The sequence below is a fragment of the Xiphophorus maculatus genome, chromosome 24, assembly GCF_002775205.1.
Source record: "Xiphophorus maculatus strain JP 163 A chromosome 24, X_maculatus-5.0-male, whole genome shotgun sequence".
Taxonomy (NCBI): domain Eukaryota; kingdom Metazoa; phylum Chordata; class Actinopteri; order Cyprinodontiformes; family Poeciliidae; genus Xiphophorus; species Xiphophorus maculatus.
Window position 1 is genome coordinate 9811442 of NC_036466.1, and position 19287 is coordinate 9830728.

At 41.7% G+C, this 19287-nt stretch overlaps 2 protein-coding genes across 5 annotated transcripts in view; one reads left to right on the forward strand and one right to left on the reverse strand.

Moving 5' to 3' along the window:
• Window positions 1–1905: 1905 nt before the first annotated feature.
• Window positions 1906–7121, forward strand: LOC102233786. Its single transcript, XM_014472970.2, has 7 exons — window positions 1906–1977; window positions 2081–2118; window positions 2493–2705; window positions 2880–4837; window positions 5481–5618; window positions 6673–6784; window positions 6906–7121. Exons 2-7 carry the CDS (start codon window positions 2082–2084, stop codon window positions 6977–6979), a joined length of 2532 nt encoding a protein of 843 aa, XP_014328456.2. The 5' UTR covers window positions 1906–1977; window position 2081; the 3' UTR covers window positions 6980–7121.
• An 88-nt stretch (window positions 7122–7209) lies between these two features.
• nbeal1 (neurobeachin like 1) overlaps window positions 7210–19287 on the reverse strand; it is a 44418-nt gene continuing 32340 nt past the window's right edge. For 2 of the 4 annotated variants that reach the window (XM_023329571.1, XM_023329569.1), the window contains 26 exons: window positions 18920–19208; window positions 18253–18561; window positions 18010–18159; window positions 17782–17939; window positions 17478–17602; window positions 17265–17391; window positions 17029–17177; window positions 16827–16960; window positions 16628–16729; window positions 15830–15925; window positions 15628–15752; window positions 15400–15540; window positions 15180–15310; window positions 14996–15105; window positions 14806–14923; window positions 13835–13932; window positions 13639–13755; window positions 13477–13566; window positions 13274–13383; window positions 12734–12906; window positions 12551–12645; window positions 12353–12469; window positions 11480–11641; window positions 11244–11392; window positions 10141–10276; window positions 7210–9430 (listed from right to left, as the gene is read on the reverse strand). In XM_023329571.1, coding sequence (XP_023185339.1) covers window positions 9329–9430; window positions 10141–10276; window positions 11244–11392; window positions 11480–11641; window positions 12353–12469; window positions 12551–12645; window positions 12734–12906; window positions 13274–13383; window positions 13477–13566; window positions 13639–13755; window positions 13835–13932; window positions 14806–14923; window positions 14996–15105; window positions 15180–15310; window positions 15400–15540; window positions 15628–15752; window positions 15830–15925; window positions 16628–16729; window positions 16827–16960; window positions 17029–17177; window positions 17265–17391; window positions 17478–17602; window positions 17782–17939; window positions 18010–18159; window positions 18253–18561; window positions 18920–19208 — 3613 coding nt within the window. In that variant the 3' untranslated portion in view covers window positions 7210–9328. Of the gene's footprint in view, window positions 10277–11243; window positions 11393–11479; window positions 11642–12352; window positions 12470–12550; window positions 12646–12733; window positions 12907–13273; window positions 13384–13476; window positions 13567–13638; window positions 13756–13834; window positions 13933–14805; window positions 14924–14995; window positions 15106–15179; window positions 15311–15399; window positions 15541–15627; window positions 15753–15829; window positions 15926–16627; window positions 16730–16826; window positions 16961–17028; window positions 17178–17264; window positions 17392–17477; window positions 17603–17781; window positions 17940–18009; window positions 18160–18252; window positions 18562–18919; window positions 19209–19287 lie in introns of all 4 variants that reach the window. The other 2 variants (XM_023329570.1, XM_023329568.1) reach the window with 1 other exon arrangement.

Consider the following 19287-nt stretch of genomic DNA (forward strand, 5'->3'; position numbering starts at 1 on the left):
ACAGATCACCATGCAATCCGGGGTTTAGATCATATTTACTAATGTCACGAACTAACGTGTCAACTGGGACTGACATTATTCATCAGTGCAAGCATGTTGCCAGGTTTTCAAGTATTTAAACAGCTGGGAAGCATCTTTGGGAACAGCCAAACCAGAAAGTTAAAGTCGAACCAAACATCCTATTTAAGGGCCCCTCCCTTTCGTCTGCCAGCCAATGGGAATTGGTTATGGGGCGCAAACACGGACGTCACATCTTATAGGTAACCTTGAACTTTTGAACCGTTTGAAATGAGGACACAACTTGTTATTGGCATCTGCGCCAACCAGGAGTGAGTTAAATGTCAGGGAATGACTACGACTTAATTGATTAAAATAATTCATTATATGATTTGTAATTTAACTTACTGTAAATACAGCAAACCGAGCATAAGGATGCTAAAATGTTCATACCCTTTATACTTTTTGTCATATTACAACTCCAGACTTTTAAAGCTGCAGTCTGTAACTTTTACTGTCAGATTCATTTTCATTTTGGGTCGTATCAAAAATTTGGATGCTCTTAAAGGGCCAGTTGTGCCAGAATATACTGATTAAACTGCTAAAATATAATTAAACAGCTGTTTCTCCAAGATTTTGTGACTGTTTTAGTGTTTTTGCAATCAAAATAACAGATTTTCTGGTGCCAATTTATAAATGTTTGTAAAGAAATTTCAGGATGTTTTTTATTGCTTGCCGTATCGATTATAGACTATGACTAATCAAGTAATGAAGTAAGGCTGAGACCAATTTTGCAGTAAAATCAGAAAAGAATTTGGAGATTTGTTGATTTTGTGTGAATTTTTCAGATTTGTGAAAAACTGGCAGGACTTATTGTCGAGAGGGCCACATAAAAAGCTCTGACGGGCCAGATTTGGACCCTGGGCCTCAAGTTTGACACGAGTTTCAAGTAATAAGTAAAAAATAGACATTTTTAAAAAACTTACACACGGCAGATTTAATGTATGTTGATGGTATTTTATAATAAATCAAAACTAAACTCCACAATTATGAGCTCAGTTGTATTTTCGAGGTTTTATTACTGAATCACTCTGAATCATTTGCTCTCAGTTTAATTTATGGAAAAAATTAAATCTTATACCTCATTCCTACAGCATGATGCAACAATTAACACATTTCTCTTTGCGAAACATATGTTTACCCCTAAACATTATGTTTTGCAGCAACTTATTTCAGGTCATAAAGGCCTAGCAGCTGTCCAGGTAATTGAGTCTCACACCTGAGCTCTGGATTTCTGCAGCTCCTCCAGAGTTACAACATGCATCTTGCTGATTAATATTGTTTTTGTATAGCATGTCTTGGGATATTGTTTTACAGCCTGATCCTGCTTTGAACCTCATCTTATCTCTTTATTGATAATGTTTGTTCTCGAACTAACGTCAGAAGAGCTGGATTTATACTGACATTAAACCACACTCTATTACCAATTAACAGCTTTTTCACTAAGTTGTTATTAAAAATCCATGAATTGGTTAATTGGGCTTCTATTTAAATGATAAATCTGTTAAATCTAAATAAACTTTAGTGTACTCTGCTGCTGTTTTCTGTAATTTCATTCTGCGACCCAGTTTGCAAATATTGATTGAGCTTACATGAACCGGTGTGCCATTCAACTTTCCCATCTTTCAAAGACAAAAAAAAAAATGTTTCCAGCATAACTGCCTGCTGTAAGGGGAAAACTTGACTTTAATACCATTTAACTCACGTATCAGGAACTGGCGACGTTTATCTTGGCTCCGTTTATCAGGTTATGAGGCTAAAAGCAAAGTCCAACAAATATCAGTAAGCTTCAATCACACTGGTATTAATCAGTAATCCTATGTACAGTAATAATAGAGAAATTTATGACAATGACTAGAACATTATAAAAGCCAACCTTTTCTTTCGCTGGGTGCTCACAGTTCACCACTGAAGCCTCAGGTAAGCGCAGAATCTTTAAAGAGAGCAAACAGTGATCAATAAGCTGATTAATGGTGATAAAATGTGTTTGTCAGAACCTTAAAAGTTACCGTTTCTTTTCCAGGATGTTAAAGTTTGTGTTGCTGTTCCTGACCCTGTCAGGTAAGAGCTTCGTTTATCACTGTAGCCAGTTTTATTTTGTAACGTAACACCAGCTTATTGTACATTTATTCAATATAGTGGGTCAAACTGGTAATCTTTTTAAATAACTCAAGATATTTGTACTTTTCTATTAATTTATCTCAGTATTGTGATGTATTGCCATGCCAACATGACTGTGGCAAAGCAATGGCTGAACTTTGACCATTATTGATTTATTATAGATTACATAAATGACGCATTCATATCAGGAAGGTACAGTTGCAGGTTACTGATGTAACAGCTGGAAAAAGTCTTAATTTAATGTCAAATTATTAAGAGTTTTGCTAAAATAATCAGTCGTTCATTCAAATGTTCCCTTATGTAACCCACTATAGGTCTCCAAGCTCTTCCAATCGCAGCTCCTGGACAGCGAATGTCTTTGCCTGACCGTCACCCAGATGGCTTTAAACGGAGCGTTGAACACGCCGGCGTCCGTGAAAGTGTTCCTGCTGGATTCAGACAAGGAACGGAGCCGTCCAGGAAGTTCCTTGTTGACCTGAACACTGGACTTGTTAAGGAACACATCAGTGAGATGGAAAGGAGAGTTGGTGGGTACAGATACAACATCAAATCCTACCAAAAATATATATTTGTGATGGACCACAATATTCATAATGCAGCTATAACAGATCCCTTTAAGTCTCGTAAAACATTACTAGTCTTCAATGTTTTCAGCATTGATTAAAAAAACCCTTTACACGAGCAATGCCTTCTTTTCTCAGTCCCTGTCGATGTTCCAGCCCAGAGAAGAGGAGCAGGCTGGGTTCGAGTGGAGAAACCCTCAACTGTTGAAGTTCCTGAAACTCTTAGACAAGAAACTAAGTCCAGAATGTCCATCCCAGTTGGTTTTAGACAGGGAACCGAGCCAAAGATGTCCATCCCAGTTGGTTTCAGACAGGGAACCGAGCCAAAGATGTCCATCCCAGTTGCCTTCAGACAGGGAACCGAGCCAAAGATGTCCATCCCAATTGCCTTCAGACAGGGAACCGAGCCAAAGATGTCCATCCCAATTGACTTCAGACAGGGAACCGAACCAGAAATGTCCCACCTAATTGAGCTCAGAAAGGAAGCTCAGCAAAATATGCAGGTTCCAGTTGCTTTCAGACTGGAAACTGGACCAAAATGGTCACTGCCAATTGGTTTTAGACAGGGAACTGAGCCAAAGATGTCCATCCCAGTTGGTTTTAGACAGGGAACCGAGCCAAAGATGTCCATCCCAGTTGCCTTCAGACAGGGAACCGAGCCAAAGATGTCCATCCCAATTGCCTTCAGACAGGGAACCGAGCCAAAGATGTCCATCCCAATTGACTTCAGACAGGGAACCGAACCAGAAATGTCCCACCTAATTGAGCTCAGAAAGGAAGCTCAGCAAAATATGCAGGTTCCAGTTGCTTTCAGACTGGAAACTGGACCAAAATGGTCACTGCCAATTGGTTTTAGACAGGGAACCGAGCCAAAGATGTCCATCCCAGTTGGTTTTAGACAGGGAACCGAGCCAAAGATGTCCATCCCAGTTGCCTTCAGACAGGGAACCGAGCCAAAGATGTCCATCCCAATTGCCTTCAGACAGGGAACCGAGCCAAAGATGTCCATCCCAATTGACTTCAGACAGGGAACCGAACCAGAAATGTCCCACCTAATTGAGCTCAGAAAGGAAGCTCAGCAAAATATGCAGGTTCCAGTTGCTTTCAGACTGGAAACTGGACCAAAATGGTCACTGCCAATTGGTTTTAGACAGGGAACTGAGCCAAAGATGTCCATCCCAGTTGGTTTTAGACAGGGAACTGAGCCAAAGATATCCATCCCAGTTGCCTTCAGACAGGGAACTGAGCCAAAGATGTCCATCCCAATTGCCTTCAGACAAGGAACTGAGCCAAAGATGTCCATCCCAATTGACTTCAGACAGGGAACCGAACCAGAAATGTCCCACCTAATTGAGCTCAGAAAGGAAGCTCAGCAAAATATGCAGGTTCCAGTTGCTTTCAGACTGGAAACTGAACCAAAATGGTCACTGCCAATTGGTATTAGACAGGGAACTGAACCAAAGATGTCCATCCCAGTTGGTTTTAGACAGGGAACTGAATCAAAGATGTCCATCCCAATTGCCTTCAGACAGGGAACTGAACCAAAGATGTCCATCCCAGTTGCCCTTAGGCAGGGAACTGAATCAAAGATGTCCATCCCAGTTGCCTTCAGACAGGGAACTGAGCCAAAGATGTCCGTCCCAGTTGCCTTCAGACAGGGAACCGAGCCAAGGATGTCCGTCCCAGTTGCCTTCAGACAGGGAACCGAGCCAAAGATGTCTGTCCCAGTTGCCTTTAGACAGGGAACCGAGCCAAAGATGTCCATCCCAGTTGCCTTTAGACAGGGAACCGAGCCAAAGATGTCCGTCCCAGTTGCCTTTAGACAGGGAACCGAGCCAAAGATGTCCATCCCAGTTGCCTTTAGACAGGGAACCGAGCCAAAGATGTCCATCCCAACTGACTTCAGACAGGGAACTGAGCCAGAAATGTCCCACCTAATTGAGCTCAGAAAGGAAGCTCAGCAAAATATGCAGGTTCCAGTTGCTTTCAGACAGGCAACTAGAGCCCAGACCCATAAAATGGCCTGTAACGGGGAGATCATCAGTGGAAAATGTTACGAGTTCAACCCCAATTCGCTGTCCTACAAAGATGCCCAGGTAAGGTTGCTTACAGGACTGTGAAACAGTATTTGCTACCTTACAGATTTCTTCTGTCTCTGTTGGTTTTTTTAATGGCACTAAAATGTTTCAGTTCAAACAAATTTTAAAATCAAAGAAAGATAACCTGAAAGTAGAATCAAAAGACTATTTAATTTATTAAGGAAAAAAAAACAAACACCCAAACCAACGTGGTAAAATTTGACAAACTAATTACATCTTAAACCTAAACGACGACATCCATAATTAGCAATAAGTGTCTTGCATCAGTCATTCCCCCCTGGAAGAGTTGTTAATGCACTCTTGGAGTAATTTTGGTAGACCAGCAACTCCTACCAAACTCACTGTTCCAATTGGTTGCCATCTTTGGATAATGGCTCTGTGGTTCCAGCCTTCGAATTGGCTTTGTAACCCTTTTCAGACATCTGTTTCTCATTTGTTCTTGAATTTCTTTAGCTCAAGACACAATTTTAAATAATTAGTTGTGAGCCAGGCTCTTTATAAGAGATTTATTGACTTTACTGGTTTGGCAGTAAGTTCTGCATAACTCCTTGCAGGAATAATAAAACCCCACTTCTTAAATGTTGTTTGAAACGATGTTTCCTTTCAAATCTGAAACATTTCCATTCCCTCCACTCCACAGGCCTTTTGCAGAAATCTGGCTCCCGATGCTGAGCTTGCCTCTATAACAAACAGAGACCTCCATTCCCGACTGGTTTCCCTGGTGACCAAAGGAGGCGAGAACGACCCTGTGTTGACCTGGTTGGGAGGCATAGTCAAGGCAAGTTATTTTCACAAACTGGAAGATGAGGCAGACAGGAATCTATCTACAAAACCTTTTTATTCAAGGACTGATGACGCAAGCTGACTGTGGCAGCAAAAGGAGGCCATGGAGAGTGTCATCAGATATCTTATCAACAGAATATATCGTGTTATTCTTACCTTGGTGAAACATTGACCCTTGAACCTTTATTTGGAAGAGTTGCACACTTTCCTGTTGCTGGGAAAGGCCAAAATGTAAAAGCATTAGCGGTGATTGGAGTTATACTTCCAGCTCCAAACTTAAGCTTTTTACATTTATACATCAGCAGGCAACAATCTGGGATTACTGGGTGTTTCAACAAATGATCGAAAACACAGAATGTCCCTGGAACATCGCCATAAACGTTCGTCTACTAACATCCACCGACCGTGGACGATGTTTCATTTTGACATTTGGCCAGCGTTAGCAGCTGACTTTCACTGAAAGTAAAAATAAAACACCATGCTCTCCGGACGTTTAATGGCGCTTTATTTTGACGAACGTTGTCTGCAAACATCGTAGACAACATTCGCCAAAATGACTTATTACCTGATATAAAGACTACCAAGGCAAAAGTAATGTTAAAAAACCTATTTATTCTACTATACTAGGCATTATCAGCAAGGCTTTCATTCTAAAAATGTAACTGGTAAAGCCCACCAATTTTAATGCAATGGGATTTGGACACATTCAAATTAAAATTAAAAACTTAAAGGATAACGTCAACATTTTAAAACATGCTTCTGAGTAAACATAAACTGTACTCAAGTAAGAGTAGCACTACTTTGATAGATTTACATAAGTAATAGATTTTTAAATAGATAAAGCAGGATAACATTAAATTTCTGAAGTTATTTTGAAAACATTCAAAACCAACCGAGTTAATTAAACTTCACCTGAAATTCAAACTATGTCACCATAATAGATAGGTTGGCGTTAAAAACCCCAAATGAACAACATTTATCTAAGAAAATATGCAAACTTTTCACTTCTAATGTTAATGAGGCTATAAAATGTTTGCTTGGCGCCTCAGAACCAGCAGGCCTCGTGGGTCGACGGGTCAAAATGGAGCTACAGCGACTGGATGCCAGGACACCCCAACATTCACACTGACAAACCCGCCTGTGTCGAGATGTTCAAGATCGGTACGAAACACACAACAGAACAGAACTGCACCAGGAAAAATCTGAATGAATCATAAATAGAATAAAAATCTGACTCGTATTTGATCACTTTTATGTTTTGTGTCCTTACTCGTGTTTTCAGATGAGAGCTGGTGGAGCGTGGCGGATTGTGAACTGAAGAGGGCGTCCCTCTGCTCGTACCCAGTCACTGCGTAAAAATCAAAGAAACAGGAAGTGATGTCAGATGTCTCTCCTACAGCAAAAGAGTATCTCCAAATCTGCTGTACTCCTCAGATTGAGCTACTTACCTCATCATGATTGAATCTCCTTAAATAAAACCAAGCATGACACAAATAAATGTTTATTTCTTTGTTATTTTTCAGCTTTATTGTTTAATGTAGCAAAAAAAAATTGTATTTTTTTTTTCCATAAAATGAAAACAAAACTTTTTAATTTAGACAAGACTTTAATGATCATTTCCCACATGTGTATACAAAGCAGTTTGTACAGATTAGGGAGCCAAGGTAAAACAATGTTTAGTACCTAGAAAGTGCAAAAAGGACATTTAAAAGAAATAAAAATCATGCTGTACATTATATATATTTATATATATACTGTATTCATAAATAATCACAGATATACACACATCCATTTAGGTGACACTCACAGAGGATGCAGCTAAGACACAAAATAGTATTTCTGATTATTATTTAAGTCCAATATCATTGGTTCCCGTTGAGACTGCTGAGGTTGGACACGTGGAATGCTGCGTAAAGTCGTAGTTTCAGGGATAAATGGCTTCATGACGGATCTAGCTCTTTTGTTGACACGACTGGCTTGAAGGCACTCCGTTTATTGCAGTCGTAGAGCAGCTCGAACAGTGGCGAGAATGAAAATAATAATACAAAAAAGTATTCAGAAAACAATTTAAGCACCTTTCACAGAAATCTCAAGGAGGACGCAGCTTGGTGTCTGCACTCCCCCGAAACTGTGACGTTTAAATAAAGTAGTAAATACAAATTACAGGAAAAGAAAACAAAAATACGGTGCAAAAATAGCAATGTCATCCGTAGCTGCTTCATACTGCAGAGTAAATAACTCACTCATACTTTAACAAGGCATGCAAACCCTGCAAAAAGAAAACTTCACCGATTATCAGTCATGATGAGAAACAGATATGAAAATATCAGAGGACGCTCTGTGCAGCGACGGAAGCAAATTAGTGAGACGCCGTCCCGGTTAGAGCAGAAGGAAGACTGGAATCAGAGACAGGAAGAAGATATCGACAGGCACGCGACGAAGGAGCTGTATTGCTGCTAACACTGACATCTCATAAAGCCCTTTCTTCTCTTTCTTCTGCAACAAGTTGGAGGAATTTTAAAAATATGCCAGGACAATAAATCAGACATAAATGAATGCTACTCATAAATAAACGCAAATTCAAGTAACTCAAAAACATTCAGCCGGTTTTTTCCTGTTGAATCGTCAGAAGGATAATGTAGTGTTTAGTGACAAAACGAAACGTCAACGCTGATTCATGTCAGTGTTAATTAAAGTATGCCTCGATAGAATTGTATGTTTTTACAGGCCATTTTTACTGGCATCCCTGGTTAAGATGTGTAGAAAAACTTACATCTTTTATTGCTGAAGCAGATTTTCAGAGTAAAGCCCGACATTAAATTTGATTAGTTTTTAATTCGGTGCTGATCTGGTGATATATTCATCCTTATTCTGACAAAATCTTCAGGAAGAAAAATTGTCAGTCTAACAGAAAAACTTTTAGTTTCACTCAAAGTTGCTCACATCTTCCCCAAAAATAACAACTGGAAATGCAGAATGGTAAGAGAGGTAAAAAGAAATCAAACATTCAATGCTATAAACGTGGATTTTGATAAACTTTACAGGGACTTTGGTTGGATGATCATAATTTCAATCTTTTCTGCAACAACGTTTGGGTGTGAAACAAAGAATAAATATGAGAAAAAGAACAGGAAGTACGATTCAGGACAAAAAAATCTGTAAAATTCATGTCTTCACGGATTCTTAATTTAATTTGATGGATTTTTGAAATACCAGAAAATGTTGAACATCTGGTCAAATCAACTGGATGGGAATTTGCTACTGCAATAAATGATCATTTTTCCCCCATACATCTTTCCAGGTGTGCCAACAAATGCTTCTGTATACAAAAGCATAGAAGAAGGCATAGAGTTTAGTCTTACTGCATAAGGCTGCGACTGACCGACTCACCTGTCAGACTCAAAAATAAAGGTCACTTGAAATTAGATTTTAAAACAATGCTTCTCATACACACACACACTAGTTTGATTGTTTAAAATAATGAGGAATGAAGAGGGAATAAGTAGTGTACCACAGCGCCAGCGCCTTGATGGTCGATTCAAAGCAGGAAAACAAAAAAATAAAAAATAAAGATGGAGATGCAGGATTTTATGAATCAAGCACCTGTTTAACTTGGGGGGAGTAATGGAGGAACTTAAGGGGATTTATGAAAATTAATAAGAACCGGGTGTGAAGGGGAGGCGGGAGTGTGTGGTTGGTCTGGGATCAGTTGCTCTCCTGCTGCGGGTTGTACTCCGTCTCCGTCGAGATCTGAGTCAGCCTCTTGCTGGAGCCCCACAGCTTTCGTGTGATCTGGTTCGATCGCATCTGGGAAGAGTGGAGGAAGGAGGAAGGAGGAGTAAAGAGGAGGCGGGGGAGAAAGGTGTGAAGTCAAAAGAAATAAAAGAAGGAGGGAAAGGGAAAAAAGGAGGGATGTGACTTATGACAGGAGCTTGATTGACTTGTGAGGTAATTAAAAAAACAATCAAGGCTTGATTCACTTCAGTGAGTCAATCTCTGAGTCAAACGAAAATGAAGGAAAGTGAGAAGGTGCAATGATTGACATTTATGGGATTTTGGCACAAGATTATCCTTATTAGTTTTCTTCGTCTTATGGCTTGCAGGAGTTTCACAGCATATCTGTTAATGTCCAACACTAGAAAAACTGAATGAGATAAGAACAAAAAAAGTTGTTTTGATTTGATCCGTGTGGCTCACACGTCAGTGTGTTTGCAGTGATTTCACAACAGCGGGTGACAGCCGTCCCTGAGGAGGAGAGGCGAGTGTGTGGAAAGTGAGTGGGTGTGTGTGTTTTATCTACAGCGATAACATGGGGGTGGTGGCAGAGAATAAAATTAAAAAAGAGCCGCAACATGCTAGGGTCTCTGCGGGCTGGACGTGGGGCTGAACACCAGCTGGTCCCGCTGGTGGAGTAGCCGCGTTGGCGAGCGAGCTCGGAGCGGCGCCAGCAGCGGCGAGGCCATGAGCGGTGAGCCCTCCAGACTCTGAGCGATGTAGTTCCTCAGAGAGTTCTTTACCTCCGCCGGCTTGCCCACGCCTACGATGATCAGCTTGCCGTCATCCAGGCCCACCAGGACGTGGCTCTGCTCCTTGGTGACGGAGACGCTGCGGACGGGAAGCCGCATGGCCATGGGCTCCGAGCAGAGAGACAGGCTGCGCAGCAGAAACACCGAGGTTATCACAGTTAGCTAAAAACATAAATAACTGAAACCGAGAAAACATTTTCATTAATTTACGTAAATAAAAATGTTAATTAATGGGGAAAACTAGGGGAAAACTAATCAGAACAATATTGTGTTTATAAAACTAATTAAAACATGCTGAAATTAGAGCTATAATCTGCCCCTAAAAAGTTACTGAAGTATGAAAAAACTAAAACTACTGCTATATAAGCACAATACAAGCACTTCATATCAGTCAATATCAATAATTATTGATTAGGTTTTTGTTTTAAATATCTAAAATCCATTATTGACTCCGTGCTGCTGTTTCTTTATTTTTAAGCAGTTATGAAGCGAAACCTTAAACTGCTAATGCGCCACTTCCTCAACAGGCTGTTGCTAGGTAACCAGAGTGAGTGAGTTGCTTGGTAACCACAGAATGAGCGCATTGAAGCCACCAACCTTGCTAAGCTAACCGTGAGAGATTGAGCAGCTAAAGCCTTTCCTCTGCCTACATTTCCCAGAATGCTTTGAGGTTCAGTGAATATTCTACATGTTGAATATTCTATTAGCTGTATATCTATTGATACTGATTATGTATCTATGGCAATAAACAGTTATTGATTTATTGTCCAGCCTTTAGTATAACTAATAAAAACTAAACTGAAACTAAAGAATATTTAATAAATAATAATAAAAACTAATTAAATTAGACAAATAGTCACAACAAAATAAAACTTAAACCACAATGAAAAACCCAGAACTATTACAAACCTGGAAGTGCCACCAGGTACAGCCACAATAAATCATGGTGCCTCATTCTCTGTTTGCATTTATGACCTAATTTGCCACTTAAATTCAAACAAAAAGTTTGCAGTTGTAACATGGAGGAGTTTTAATACTTGAACTAGTTGTCAGAGACAGAGGTCTTACCAGAATCCAGCAGCTGTGTTGCTTACCTGTAGAGATCCCGGATGGACAGGTATCCCTGCTCACTCCCGATGATCACATACTCCCCTGAAACACACATATCCGTCACCTGCTCCTTCAGCCGCTCGCTGGAGAGGTGCTTCCCGTTCACAGAGTAAAGATGTAGCGTATTTTTATCCTGGAGAAAAAGCAGCAAACACACATCACAGCTCAGATTTATGCAGCTCTAAAGCTCTGCTTTATATGTGTATAAGCATGGATTTACTTTGAGTGTGGCTTTGCCCTCCAGGCAGGTGTGGACCAGCAGGTGACCCTCCCAGGACACGGCCAAGTGGAGGATGGATAGCGGAAGGGAGCTGTCGCACGGCGGCCGCAGGCAGCGCATGTACTGACCTCGACGCACGGTGTGGATGATCACCGTACCGTCCTGCAGGTAGAGGAACTGAGGTAACCTGAGGTAAGGTGGAAGTACCATGCTTCTACAGATATCTGTAGAAGCTGGGAACCTCAAATAATTCAGTTTCTTTAAAGAGGTGTGAGCAAAACATGACAAGAGACATAACAATATTGTTAGGGGATCAAATCCTTATTTATTCCATATAATGACCCAGAAATTCCTGCAATTTAAACTGAACAGGTTCAAGATTTCCCCCAGAAAACTTGCTAAGCCCGGTGGTTGGGCGCTAGGGCAGTCCTTCATCTCATCGTGTTTTTGAGTTAAAAAAGTTTAAAGTTGGCAGGAGATTTTAAAATATCACTTGATCATTATGTGTTATTGAAAGATTGGAAGATTAACACCTGAACAGCAACTATAAAGTCTTACAAAACGCAAACGTTCTAAAAAGACTTAAATAAATATCCATGCCTAGCTTTTCTTTACTTGTGGGGGCACAAGTAAAGCCTGGCAGCCCGCCAGGCTTACTGGGGGAAACCCTGAGGTTTTGCTCATGTTCTACTGAAAAACTGAATATTGTTAAAAATGTGGACTTTTTCCAGACTGCCAATTATTGTACTTCTTAATCTGAGATTTAAACTTTAAACTTTAAAATAATTAAACCTAGCTTACTCATGCTGGAATTGGTTAGAAATTGAATTGGGATCTGTTCACACCACTAGATGGCGACATCAGAAAACTTACTCTGGACCCAGAAATGGCCATATCCAGCTCAGTGCTGATGGCCACGCTCACCACCTCGTCCGTGTGTCCGTACAGAACCTGGACAGGTTTGGACGACAGACCCACAGGAGCTCCACCCTTTAACAAACACAACACACACTTTATCACATGAAACACATGTTTCTTTTTTTTATTTTTGTGTCTCGTTTAAGACCCAACCTGCTGCAGAACCTGCCACACCATGCAGGTTGTGTCTCTGGAGCCAGAGATCAGGTGGATGCCACAGTGGTCTGTTGATAAGCAGGTCACAGCATCTGAAGGGTAAACACAATAAAACCAAACATTGAAGTAGAAATTCAAGGAAAACAAACAAATGTTGATCATTTTAGGCATTTCTTTTACCCATGTGTCGGATGTGCTGTCCCACTGTCTTGCCCTTGACCAGTGAGGTGACCCTAATGCTGTTGTCCCAGTGTCCGCCACTGAACAGCAGCTTCCCGTCGTGGGAGACGACAAACAGACCTGCTGCGAGGTCAACGCCGGGGGCAAACGGTCCTGACAGGAAGCGCTGGGTTCTACAATAAGATTTTTTTTAAAAAGAAGAAAAAAAAAGGCAACTTTGCATGATTTCTATTTGAATTTTCATAGGAAACATTCATTATGTTCTTAACAGTTCTTATATAATCCAAGTTTATTTGGATCCCAATTACACTTACATATGAGTAAACATATGATCCAAAAGTTTAGGTCAGAAACAAATAATCAAACAGTTAAAGCAACACAAGACAAGAAGAAAGGAAGGAAGGTGTAATTTGTAATAGAGTCCCTCTCTCCTTCATTCATTTTGTACACAAATCCTGATGATTTTTCATTTTTTAGGGTAAGTAGTAGCAGTTAAAATCCAAAACACAGCTCTATGTGTAATCGGTGCAGCATTCTCACTTGGTGTTGGACACTGTGGGGTCCTTAATGAAGGTGAAATAGTTGGAGATGTTCTTATTGTAAGGCAGCCACCCATGGGTCCCCAGCAGGCAGTTCTGACTCACAGTCACCTGAAGGCACCAGAAAGAAAACAAAATATTTATACCTCTGACTTTTCCACATCCAATTTACTTTATGTGACTTTTTGAAGTATCTGTGCTCACCATTGTGTCAGGGCTTCCCTGGGTGATGAACGAATGGGACTGATTCTTTGGCACGACGGCTTTAACCAGCGGCACGTTGTCGCTGATGCCCTGTGTAGGCGGGATGTTCACCCATAAGAACACGATGGAAGCATTTTTATTAAGTGAAGGGATTGGAAATACCTCAACAAAGAAGGACTTGAGGTCGCTGAGGTGTTCGAACATGTTGAGAGGACTCGAGTCCTGCTGAGCCTTCCTCTTCTCCACTTCCTCCTGAGAAAGGCGAACCGGATGGGGCTCCTGCGGCCAAAGCATTATGTCAAGGTCCCTTTATTTTAAATATTTTGGAGACATTATGCATCAGACAGGGGTCTTGCACCTTAAGTAACTGGCAGGGGGTCTGACCAAAGTTGCTGATCATGCCTTCAACAGCTTTTCGCTCCTTTTCATCTGTGATTGCGTCCAAGTCCACAGCTCCTGCAAACACAGCAGGCTTAAAATAAATACAGCTGATGACAAACGGATGGATGGATTGGCAAACACCTAAATAAAATTCCAGATTTTCCATAAAAGGTAGGAATCTTGGATTTGACACCGGATCCGCTACCATGAGGAAGTAGAGCAAACCTCCAACAAACAGTATTGTTCGTAGCGGAACTCAAACTCAATACCCAAGACATTTTCTGAGTTATTTCTGCCTCACTAGTGAACACTGTGGCAACGAAATTTCTCCAAAGAGTCCTACATCAGATCTGTAAGGTTATTTGTGGGAAACAACTGAGAAATCAACATTAAAGCCATTCTTCCTTTTGCTGTCAGAGCAAAGAATGGAAGAATGATGAAGGTGAAAAAGTCTCATTGGATGTGAGAGCGAAAGCATAGCTACCTTCACTTATGGATCTTTGATGTCATAAGTGTCATAATGAAATTTTTTGTCATTATGACAAAAAATGGGACGTTCATTACCACTTACCTTCATGCAGAAGAACATGTGGTAGTTGTCGTCGATCACAGTGTTATTCAACTGGACATGAGGTCGGCTATAGGCCATTATTCATTTCTGGCATTATTCCAGACTCCGTTTGGTTTTGGTAATGTAATAAATTGTATTCCGCCCTCTAGGCGCTCTGTTCCTCACTGATAGTGTTGGACCATGATTTCCTATTATTTCCCCCAAAATCTCTCGTTAGCAATGACAAACCCGGCAATGTTGTCGGAGGTTGAGTTCCTCCAAATAAGGGCTGTGTGCTTCAGAACAAATAGCAACTGCTGATTGGTCAGTTGCTGACAAACCCCCTGGAATGATTGACAGGTGACGTTATGTCAGTTAGTAGAGCTGCAGTGCGTTACCTTCGTAAGTGCAGTAGTAAAAGACGTTGAGTGCCTCCACAGCTGCTGGGCCCCTCTGTTTGTAACCAAAGATCAGATCGATCCACTCGTGGAGGTGGGCTGAGACGTACTCTGACTCCTGATAATGTAAACACACATGAGCTGCTGTTTGCAGTTACACCACACCAGCAGGAGTCCAACCGGGCCTCACCAGAGCTTTGCGGTGCTTGTAGATGAAGTCCTCAGGGGATTTGGCCCATTTAGGGAGAACAATGTTATGTACCCTCTCCTTAGAGATCTGCAGGCGGCCTAGATCAAAATCTGATCAGATAAAAATATGGAGGGTTAATAAGGAACATAAAGGGGAGGTGTTAAAAAAATCTTTACCGACTCACCATTTTGGTTCTCCAGAAATTCAGGGAAGTAGAAGAACTCTGGAATGAGCTCCTTCACATCGTTGGGGTTGTCCATGAGGGTTTGCCACGTCGCTGGGATGGAGTGGAACTGGCGGTCGGCGCAGTCAAACCTGAGACGAGTCAACATGCGTGAGCTAAACCGCTAGCAAGAAAGAAAGAGAGAGAAAAAGAGGATGACGGAGAACTCAACCATCCTCACCGTCCACTCTGCAGCTGGATGTGCAGCGAGGTGAAGGGCTCCACTCGGATCATGTAGTGCATCACTCCAGCAGCGTTAGAGTAGTGGGTACCATAATGGAAACGGTCTATGGTGCCAGTTGGGTCCTCAAAACTTTCATACCTAAAGGTACACAATGAGAGGTTGAACTTCATGGAGCTGTGTTCAAAGGTTTTAAGGAGGATACCTCAACAGGAAAATGATGAGTACTTCTCTCTGACTGCTTTAGCATTGCGTTCGTTCTGCACCGCCACCGGCTTCGATAGATCCCTGAACACCCGCGGGTCAGAGAGGTCCAGCTCCTCTGAGCTGTAGTCGGCTAGAATCCAGGGAAACTGGACAAACACACAACATCCCTTCAGATACTCGTGCATCAACAATTTCACCGTGAGAAACCGAGTTCTGAACATACCACTGGGTACTGCGAGAGGTCGTTGTAGGTTCTGCCTGCAATAGTGTTGAGCTGCATTAAGTAGTCGAAGTTAGAAATTTCTCGGTTCACCCATTTCTGAAACAAGACGAAAAATGTACACTTAGAAACAGAAACTTAATCGTGCAAAGTGTTTCATGTGGTTCTAACTGAATTAGACCTTACTGGTGAAGGTGCACAAATATATCGTAAACCGAATTTTTTTAAAAATTGGACCTATAAACTTTAGGTGTTAATGTGATATTTAGCTTCTTCAGGCATTTTTTAACCAAATGATGACAGTTTTGCATGTTTCATCAACTCAAATTTAAGACTTTTAAAGACCCTTTTCAAATAAATTTAAGAACTGCATCATGACAGAAATGTACAAAATTCATCCAGCCAACTGTCAAATAAATTTGATAGATCACAAAATCTAGGTAGATAGCTAGCAAGGGAATGTTGGCAGCCAGGTTGTGGTAGCATTAGCTGACTTGAGTCACAGAACAAAATGAAAATGTCTTAGTGTGATTCAAACATCTACCTGACAGAAAAGTCCCGTGATGAAAACAATACATAAAATATACAAGATTTGATCTGTCAAGATAAAATTTAATACCTGTGATTAACATATTAAACTTACTTTAAGACATTTTAAGGCTTTTTAAGGATCCACAGACAACCTGACAATCATCAAGTTATTTTGCAGCGTGAAACTGAATTTGAATGTGTGTAATTTGATCCGATCCTATAATATATGTTTATATTGCAACATTTAAGTGAAATCAGTTGTTTTTTCACCTGTGTGAGTCCAGAGGCCTTCAGGAGCTCCTGAGGTGATCGGGTCCCATAAAGGCTGAGCGATCGCAGCAGCAGCATGCGGCTGTACACTTTGTTCCTCACCTGTAATAAAAACCCCCAAAACATTTAACAACTCCAATTATTTTTCTAGTTTAAAAAGATAAAGAATGACGTATACACTGCTAGTAAATAGTATTACCTCTTTTTTAAAGTTCAGGAAATAATTGGTTTGGTCAATGAGGAAGATTTCAAGAGCTGAGCGACGCAGGTTGTATCGTCGGAGGTGGACCTCCCGGATCTGTGATAGCGGCCATTTAAAGTCATGGCCCACTCCTTTAAAGAAACAGACGATTAAATCAAGAACTTAACTAGTTTTTCCACAGGTTACGTCTTCTCCTCACCCTCCTCCTTCTCCTGGCTGCTGTCATAGAAGTAAATGTGCTGAGTGGTGAGCTCAAGGCGGCCTGGGACGACATCCACCACCGTCACCAGCTCACAGTCCTCCCACAACACCATTTTCTCCTTCTGACCCACCTCCTCTGCTTCGGCCCTACAGGATACAGCAGAACAATACAGACACATCAACATTGTATCTCAATTTCTATTATTCATAAAGGTGTTTGGTTATTTATCTGACTGGTTGCTAGTGGCAGCAGGGTCGTCCTCCGGCAGATCCAAGATGTCGTCCTCCAAGTCGCTGACTTTAAGTTGCTTCACAGCTTCTAGGAGCAGAGACTCTGGATTCACACGCTGCTGATGGACGCCTGAGTGGAACGGAGAGAGAAGACGGGATAAATCTGACTGGACTGACTCAGGCGACGTCACAATAACGAGGACACGCTTGTCTTACCCAGGTTGTCTCTCAGAGCGCTGGCCTCTCGGTGAGGGTCAAAGTTGTAATTGCGAACCAGCTTCAGCCTCATTCTGGAGAAGTTTTCAGCACTGGACACTCTCCAGTGCGTCTCGTCTTGTAGTCTATTGGAAACGGTTCAGAAATGAGGAATCACTAGGAGCTTCACAATTGCAGAAATTTGTGGATTTAAAAAAGCTTCTCCAAATTCCAGACATGTCTGCAGTTCATTCAAGCATAAGACTTTCAGCTTTTTGATTTTTAGAAGATGAAAGGAGGAAAAGTGCAGAGAAGCGTAGTGTACCTGTCAGCCCATGGACCCCTTTCACACACCAAACCCCGCCGCGCTGCCTTCCACTGCCTGAGGGTGGCGTTGTTTTGGCTGTGTTGCTGCTTCAGCATGTTGTTGTAGCGCAGGTTTTCTTGCCGGCTGCGGCGCGAGAACGGCTCCACAAATTGTTCCTAGTGGCAGAAAGGACATCGGTGAGTTTCTTGTTTCGTTTTCATCATGTTGTTGGAACGGTCGGCTCACCTGGAAGCGGATCTTGCTCTCTCCTCTTTCCCTTTCCCTCTTGTGCAAGCTGACCATGAAGGCCTCATAGCACTCCTTCCAGTACAGAGCCATGGTCTCATGACCCTGACTGAACATCTCGATTTCATACTGCTTCATGTATGGAATGATCTGCAGTCGGCAAAAACAAAAGATCGTGTTTATTTTTGCATCACGACTCATGAGAAATAAATTCCTTAGCAGCAGAGAATCTGAGTTTCGTACGTATTTGTCGAGGTAGACGCGCCACTCGGGCGAGTTGCAATACAGCTTGAAGTCCTCGAAGAAAGACGGGCTGCCGTTGGTGTCGGGCAGCTGAGGCAGGTGCAGCTCCATGTAGAGGAGGCGGTGGACTTTGGAGAGCAGCGTCCGCAGAACAGGAACCAGGAAGGAGTAGGTCTCCTCGGTTTGCTCCTGGATGGTTCGCCGCAGGATTCCCTCCAGCTTCCCCAGCAGGTAGCAGGCCTCGTCCTGACTTGACACTTCTTTAGTTTGCAGGATGCCGTTCAGTTTGGCTGAGGCCAACGCACACACCTGAGAAAGATTTAGGTCATTATTTATTTTATTTAATTCATATAAAGTTTAAAATCAACATGACATAAGCAAAAGATTTGAAGACATTTTATTTGAAAGGGTGACCTGACATTGTTGCAGTGCATTTTTCTGTAAATAATAACACTTTTAATGTGAAATTACATTAAAAGTGTCAACTTTGCATTAAAACTGAATTACTTACTTCCTGACAAAAGTTACACACATTTATAAAGACTCCATGCCAGTCTTATAAAGTGTTACTGTTTTGAATGAAAAGGAGGAGTGGTATTTTTTACCCCTTCTCTCAACTATTCATAGTTATATTGGATTAAATTTCTAAATATGAAGAAAAATTCACCTCTGTGTCTTCCTGAGCCATGAAGCCCAGTAGGAGTCTCAGTCCAACTTGGGAAAGCTGGAACCACTGGGTTCCAGCAGAGTACCACACCATGAGGCAGTCCATTAGTGTCACAGCTTCTTCTAGCACTTTATCGGTCCACAGCGCCGGGTTGACCAAGCCCTCTGCCTGGAGGAAGTCCTGCACGATGTGAAGCAGGCGAACGGCGTTCTCAGTGTGCTGTGGTAGCGAAGCAGCCGAGGCTTCCCGGTTATCAGTCACCGCCCACTCCAGCATGCGCTCCAAGAGACTAGAGAACAATGAAGCAACAGTTAGTGAGGTTATCCTTCAAAGAATATTGGATATGATTCCCTGGACCGGACGCTGAC

Coding starts and splice junctions, on each gene's coding strand:
- LOC102233786 (XM_014472970.2), top strand. CDS start 2,082: ATGTTAAAGTTTGTGTTGCTGTTCCTGACCCTGTCAG. Junction 2,706..2,879: donor TGAGATGGAAAGGAGAGTTG/GTGGGTACAGAT, acceptor TTCTTTTCTCAG/TCCCTGTCGATGTTCCAGCC. Junction 4,838..5,480: donor TGTCCTACAAAGATGCCCAG/GTAAGGTTGCTT, acceptor TCCACTCCACAG/GCCTTTTGCAGAAATCTGGC.